The sequence below is a fragment of the Chinchilla lanigera genome, unplaced genomic scaffold (assembly GCF_000276665.1).
Source record: "Chinchilla lanigera isolate Chin_1 unplaced genomic scaffold, ChiLan1.0 scaffold00065, whole genome shotgun sequence".
In the NCBI taxonomy this organism is placed as follows: domain Eukaryota; kingdom Metazoa; phylum Chordata; class Mammalia; order Rodentia; family Chinchillidae; genus Chinchilla; species Chinchilla lanigera.
This window is the reverse complement of record NW_004955466.1, coordinates 4,855,508-4,862,739: the sequence shown is the minus strand read 5'-3', so window position 1 is coordinate 4,862,739 and position 7,232 is coordinate 4,855,508. Positions and strand designations below refer to the sequence as shown.

General features: G+C 50.4%; 1 protein-coding gene across 2 annotated transcripts in view; it reads left to right on the top strand.

The window, feature by feature from the left end:
* Positions 1-4,112, top strand: part of Fntb (farnesyltransferase, CAAX box, beta) — an 81,620-nt gene extending 77,508 nt beyond the window's left edge. For both annotated transcript variants that reach the window (XM_013521891.1, XM_005399112.2), the window contains one exon: positions 2,687-4,112. In XM_013521891.1, coding sequence (XP_013377345.1) covers positions 2,687-2,818 — 132 coding nt within the window. In that variant the 3' untranslated portion in view covers positions 2,819-4,112. The remainder of the gene's footprint in view (positions 1-2,686) is intronic.
* Positions 4,113-7,232: the final 3,120 nt, after the last annotated feature.

Here is a 7,232-nt window from a genome sequence, read left to right as displayed (position 1 = left end):
TTTATAAGAAAGATGGATCTAGATTGTTTTATTGTGCTATTCTTTCCCAGCTTGTTTCAGAACCCTATCATAGCCTCATAGAATCAGATAGGTAGCTTGCCTCCTCCCTTCCTGTTTCTGAGAAAGCTTCAGAGGTTAGGGGTGCTCTGTCCCTGGTAGGCCTGATACAGACCGAGCGTCCCTTGTCCAACATGCTTGGGCCCAGACGTGTTTCAGATCTGAGAGGTTCTGGATTTGAGGATGTCTGCATGGACTTTACTAATTGAGCAGCCCTGATCTGAAAATCTAAATCTGCAATGTTCCAAACTCTAAAACAGTTGAATGGAACTTCACAGCATTTTAGATTTTTGAAGCAGGGACACTCAGCCTGTATAATTTTGGGAAGTGGGTAATTTGGGCAGACCAAGCACTTATTGGTGCTTTAATTTATTCAATAAGCTTTTAAAAATTCCATCTTTTCAGGCCTGGTGGTGCACGCCTATAATCCCAGCCCTTGGGAGGCTGAGGCAGGAGGATCACAATGCTTTTAAGGCCACCCTGGGCTACATAATAAGTTCAAGACCAAGCTGAACTACACAGTGAGACCTTGTCTCAAGAAACCAAAATAACAACAACAGCAATAATAATAATCCCCCTTGAGTCAATTTTGACAGTGTATTTTGTCTTTATAAATTGTTTAGTTTATCTGCATGTTTATGTTTTGACAATAACTGTATTGTCTTAGTTACTTTTCTCATTGCTGAGACAAAATCCCCAACACCCAAAGTTACAGGAAGAAAGGTTTATTTGGCTCAGAGTTTGTAGAGGTTTCAGTGCTTAGTTGGCGGGCTCCAAGGCAGAGGGACCTGGCAGGGGGATCTCCCAGAGGAGGAACAGTCCATGGCAGGGCAGGCAGGAGACAGAAGCAGCAAGAGCTAGCTTGGCTTTCACTTTTATCCCAGACAGGCTACAAACCTATTGATTGGTGCCACCCATACCCAGGATTGGGCTTCTATTACCCACCCTCTTGGCCCCAGTATTGCACCCTAAATCCACATTCACAACCCTAACCCAGTGTTACACTGAAAAGCTTTGGGGGCCGGGGATATAGCTCAGTGGCACAGTGCCTGCCTGGCAAGCGTAAGGTCCTCAGTTTGATTCCCAGTGCCAAAAAAATAAAATAAAATAAAATATAAAAGCTTTAGGGCTGGGGATACAGGTCAGTGGTAGGGTATTTGCCTAGCATGTGCAAGGCCCTGGCTTTGATCTCTAGCACTGCTAGAAAAAATTTTTTTATAAAGTTTGAAATCTCTTCTGCAGTTCCATCTCCTTTGGGAAGTTCTAAATACTGGCCCTGTCTCAAACTTAGTTTCATTGGGATTTCTGTGATGTGGTAGAAAATGTCAATGGATTTAAATATGACTTAACACATTTACTATATAATAGGGTTGAGGTCCTGTTGCTTGATTATAAATATAAACATATACTCATTGTTTTAATATTTGAAATATATATATACATATATATAATAGTATAATTAAGATTAAAAGTAATCACTGTTAATATTTTGGCATGTGCCCATTTCCCCCTATTCATATGTATCATATCCATAAATAAATTTTTCTTTTTTTTTTTTTTTTTTTTTTTTTTTTTGTTATCGGGAATGGAACTTAGGACCTTGCACTTGCCAGGCAGGTGCTGTGCCACTGAGCTAAATCCCCAGCTCCCCCATAAATTTTTAAAAGTAAGTTTGAGATAGTACGGCACATACTTTTTTCCTCACTGAATATGTTATAGGATAGCTTCCTTAGCCTGCCCATTCAAAATCCAGCATTACAGCCTGGTGTGGGGGCACACGCCTGTAATCCCAGCACTCGGGAGGCTGAGGCAGGAGGATTGTTGCAAGTTAGAGACCAGCCTGGGCTACAAAGTGAGTTCAAGTCCAGCCTGAACTGCATAGTGAGACTCTGTCTCAAAAAGACAAAAAAAAAAAAAAAAAAAAATCCAGTGTTACAAAACCTAATGATTTGAGTCTGTTATCTCAGCACTCATGACATGAGTGGGGCTAGGGATCACAGCAGATACCAGACCTCAGGTTTGGTCCCCAGCACCACACACACAAAAACGTATGGATTAGAGATGCCTAATAGGTAAAATCTATTGAATATTCCTAAATCCAACAAAGACCCACATCTGAAACTCTACTAGTCCAATATATGTCAGATAAGAGATACTCACCCTGTGTAATCATCTGCCCATATCATTAAATATTTGAAAGTATATATTTAAATAGCTGTATAAAATTCCCCTCTTCCTGGTGGTACAGCTGGGTGTGGTGGCACACACCTGTAATTCCAGCACTCAGGAGGCTGAGGCAGGAGGATCAACATGAGTTTGAGGCTACCCTTGGCTATACAGTGAGTCCAAGGCCAACCTGAACACATAGCAAGACCCTGTTCCAAAAAAAAAAAAAAAAATATGTGTGTGTGTGTATATATATACATATGTTCCCCTCTTGCTGTGTTCTGTAAGTTTTTTCTTAACAAATACCCTGTTTTTGAACCTTTGGGCCTTCAGCGATGAGTCTTTGAATCTTCGATGATTTCTTAGGCTGGATTCTCAGAAGTGCATTTCAGGGGGGCAAAGGGTGTGTGTGCATGCGGGGGCTGCCAGGCTCACCCGTTCGCATCTGTTCCTCTCTTTGCAGCAGCCCACGCATCCTGTGTACAACATTGGACCTGACAAGGTGATCCAGGCCACCACGTACTTCCTGCAGAAGCCGGTCCCTGGCTTCGAGGAGCCTGAGGATGAGGGGACAGCTGAGACTCCAAGCCACTAGAGGATCCAGGCCGAGCTCTGTGCGCCCCACTTCCCACTCAGACAAGGTTTCATGTTCGGTACATAGTGCGTTCTTTGCTCCAAAGCCTTAGCTGTTGTGGAGCTGTGGTTTTCTTTGTCCTCTCCTGTCAAAACAAAGCCACTGGCTCTTGGTTTGGAGTAAATAGTGGCGAGGTTCTTAAAAATTCTTTTCATCCCTATCAAAACAAAAACCTGCCCACCTGCCCGTGCAGCGAGGTGGGGAGCAGTGCATGCTGGGAGGAAGCCGCCCCTCCCACTGGCCCTCCAACCTGGGTAGCCACACAGAAACAGACGGTGTCTGAGTGTCACAGCATGCAGCGCCATTGCTGTGACTCCCATCTGCACGGCCGTGTTAAATCTCCAGATGGGAACCCTCCCAGGGTGGAAATCAGGCCGCTTCCTGCTGAGGTGTGGGGCTCTGGTGCCCACAAAACGCATTCCCTGGAAAAGACTGTGTTGGGGCTCATTTAGGAGGTGCTTCTGCCTCTCACCTTCCACCCTAGTCATTTTCAAGGGACAGGAGCTGAGGTGGAGGGACGAATGTCTCCCTGAGTTGAGAGTCACTCCCCTGCAGAACTGGAGATCTGAGCCCGGCACCTCTCCAAGGCCGAGCGAGGGCACAGGCAGACTTGCTTCGGCCCAGGTGTGGTGACTTAGACCTGGGAGACCAGTTATGGGTAGAAATGCCCCCTGGTTCCACCCTTGGCCAGAGGAAGCAGCCCCTGTGCGTCCGCCCATCGTGTACCGAGAACGTCCCCCAGTATCGGCAGGGCAGCGCCTGCGGCCCAGGGCTCCTCTGTGTGTTTCTTTCTTTCTCCAGCCTCCCAGCCCACCCTCCTCCAAGCAGTGTTGTCTTTCCCACCCAGCGTATTAACACTACTAAGTCTTTCCCCTTAATTTATGACTCAGGATTCATTCTCATCCTGCCCACTCTAGGCTCAGAGATGTCAAATCAAGTGCTAGACAAACCAGCTGCTGCGGGGCCGGGGCCCGGATGTAGGCCCCGGTGGGGCCTCTGCTGCCTCTTACACTGAGCCCTTGCATGGTCGGTGGGGTGCTGAGCTTGGTCGTCATCCGCTGCCGCGGCAAGCTCCAGGTCACTGTCCCGCCTTCGTGCGTGCACCGTGGACTGCAGGCAGACAGGAGCTCAGAGATGCAGCGTGAGGCTCTTTTCAGAACGACTGGCCACTCGCTGCCTTGAATTCCCTATTGCTTCGGCGCACTGGGCTATGTGTTACCTCCTTGAGATAATAAAAGAATAACGTTTTCTATGACATAGTTTGTTTTGTTTTTGTTTGTGGTGCTGGGACTTGAACCCAGTGCGTTATGCATTCTACGATATCTCTTAGGTGATCTCTACCAAGAAAATCGTTCAGAATGCCCAAGACAGGAAGTTACCAAAGGCCGCCCGTGGGATTGCTGGTCTCCTGTGTGCAAGATTCCCGGCCATCCCTGGGCAGTTCAGGGTCGGACACGAGTCTGCCTCTCATGCTGCTCCTCCAGTCGAGCAGCCAGTGGGCCCAAGAGCAGCGCTGCTTTGCAGACCCGCGGCACAGTTCCTTTACTTTGCGCCCCTGCCTCATTTCCTCCCGGTGCTCCTCAGCCGCAGCGCAGGCGTTGCACCCTGTGGGCAGGGTGACCCAGGGACGGGCGGGATCCTGTGGCCACCTGGATTTCCCACGTTTCCCCCTGTCTCCAGGAAGGCCAGGAAGCTAGGTGCTCGCTCTGTGGCTTCCCTTGAGAGGAGAGGGTGTCCGCAGAGGACATGCGCATCCACACAGCCCACCACACCCTACATCCTGGAATGCACTTCCTGCCCCCTGTGCTATTTTTGCTTGCGAACAAAGGTTGGGCTGCAAAACAACATTCTGCAATTCATCCTTCCCCTCAGGGCACCAGAAGGTGAAATGCTGTCAGCCCGGAGCCTGGGGTACCTCGAGATGAACTGTGTAATCACTGGTGCGATTAAGCAGAAGGCACTGCTGAGGGCTGACCTGGCTTCCTACCAAGGGGCTGGACGCAGGAGCGGAAGCGGGCTGGAGAGAGGAGAGAGGGCCGCGTCCTAGCACTGTTCTCTCGGTGCTGGCGTTGGCATTTCCCTGAGGCCACCCTGTCACGAGGGCTTCTCTACTCGGCCTTCAGGCTTCAGCCGGGGCCCAGAGATAAGCTCCACGTTTCTCACGCAGAGCCTTCAAGGCAGGTCATCCCCAGTAAGTCTTTTCCCCATCAGTTAACACAAAACTGCCACATGCACACGTCTCTGTGTCGGATGCCCCCCGCGTTTCCCTTCTTCCCACTTCTGCTGCTCTAGAAGGTGGGGTCCTGCTGGACCCTCCTGCAGAGGCAGTGTGAACTCCCCTGAGACAGCAGTGCTGGCGATTCCTGAGCCGTCCTCTCTGTCCGACATCATTTTGGACGACATCATTTTGGACGTGGAAACCACAGACCAGAGTCTAGCACTAGCTCTGTGAGAAGACACAACAAAACCAAACTGAGAGATGGCCACCCGCACTCGCTGTACTGCCGTCGGGAAAACCCTTCCCAGGCCCACCTCTGGCGCCGAACCTCAGATTGGGCCAGGAGCCCCCTCTGGCACTGGGCGCTGAACCCCGGAAGACCGCACGTCTAGGCCATTTCCAGGGTCACTGATGCAGGGCTGGGTTCAGTCCTGCATGCGCGGTGCTAACACAGGCCCGGGACCCCCTGGTGGCCACACGGGATCCCCCACAGCTGCTGTTAGAGGAGCACCGGTGCCCTGCGCGGGAAAAGGACCGACACAGTGGGGCGTGGTGGCCGTGCCCTCCTGTCATCCTGACCGCTTCTGAGGCTAGGCAGGAAGATCACAAGTTCGAGTCCCCCGCCTGGGCAATTTAGCAAGACCCTGTCTCCAAAAACAAACAAACGAAGGTGTGGCACAGTGGAAGAGCATCCTTGCACTCCACCCCAGTACTACAGAAAGAAAACAGGACCAACCCAAACCAAGGAACTCAGCCAGACGCAGGTGTCCTCGGGTGTGGTCCCCACTTCAAACTCCAGCGAGCTTCTCAGCTGCCCTGAAGGCTTTCTGGCTCTGTCTGTGAGACTGAGGCTCAGTTCTTGTCCTTTCTTCCCCCTTTCTTCTCCCCCAACCTTCTTGCTTCTCCTTCTTCTTTTTCTCCTTCCCCTTCTTTTTCCTCTTCATCATCTTTTCTTTTTCTTTAAGACAGGATCTCATCACATAGTCCAGGCTGGCCTGGAACTCCAGATCTCCTACCGTGGCCCCGCAAGTGCTGGGATTGTATGTGCGTGCTGACCCCACCCCACTCTATTCTCCTCTTTGACCCTGCTGAAGCACAAAGCAGCACGGTCTTCCTGTGGCAGGATTTCATGCCCAGCAGTGCCATAAAGAAAGCCATATCGGGCTGGGGATTTAGGTCAGTGGCACAGCACCTGCCTGGCAAGCACAAGGTCGTGAGTTCGATTCCTGGTACCAGAAAAAAAAAAAAAAGAAAGCCATGTCACCAACTGGCTGGACCACAGAGTACTGATCAGAAACGGGAGAAGGATCCCGGAGGAGTGAGGAGATAAGATGACTCAAACAGCCTGACTGAGCCAAAGCTTCCTGGGGCCAAGGCAAAGCAGCACCAGAGTAGGCCACCGAGGAGCTCTCACCCACAAAAGGAAACGTCTCAGCGCCACCAGGGCCATCAGGCCCTGTATCAAGCCATGAGGGATTTCTTACGGACTCTTACTAGACCACACCGGGACCCTAGAGCAGTTCTGCAGGCTGGGGATACAGCTCAGCAGCACAAGTGCCTGCCTGGCAAGTGCAAGGTCCTGAGTTCGATTCCCAGTAACAAAAAATAAAAAAATCAGGGTAGAGTAGTTGTGCGGGCAATGCGGCAGTGACCTTTCTGAAGCCACCTCTCAGAACACACAGCCAAGCACAGGCCTTCGGTCGAGGTTAGCCTCACTCTCGCTGCACTGCTCCAGGTGATTTGGCTTACTCAGCAGACAGGTGAAGCTTAGGAAACTCTAAGAAGGTGATTGACAGCATACCCCTTACACTGTTTCACCAGTATTAGCTGTATACAGTTAGTCCCCAACTTAGGAACATTCAAGCTGCAAACTTTCACTGCTGTGCTGTATAAGATTGACTTTGTCGGATACAAGCTAATCTGTTGTACAAACAATTCTCCCAGAACAGAACTCATTTGTAAATCAGGGACTAACTGCACCTGTCCTTCTGGCAAGAGTTTCCTAGCCAGGCATTTAAAATGGAGCTGTGTAGGACTGGGGATGGCTGGGTGTGGTGGTGCACACCTGTAATCCCAGCACTTGGGAGGCTGAGGCAGGAGGATCATTGCAAGTTTGAGGCCAGCCTGGGCTACAAAGTGAGCTCAAGGCCAGCCTGA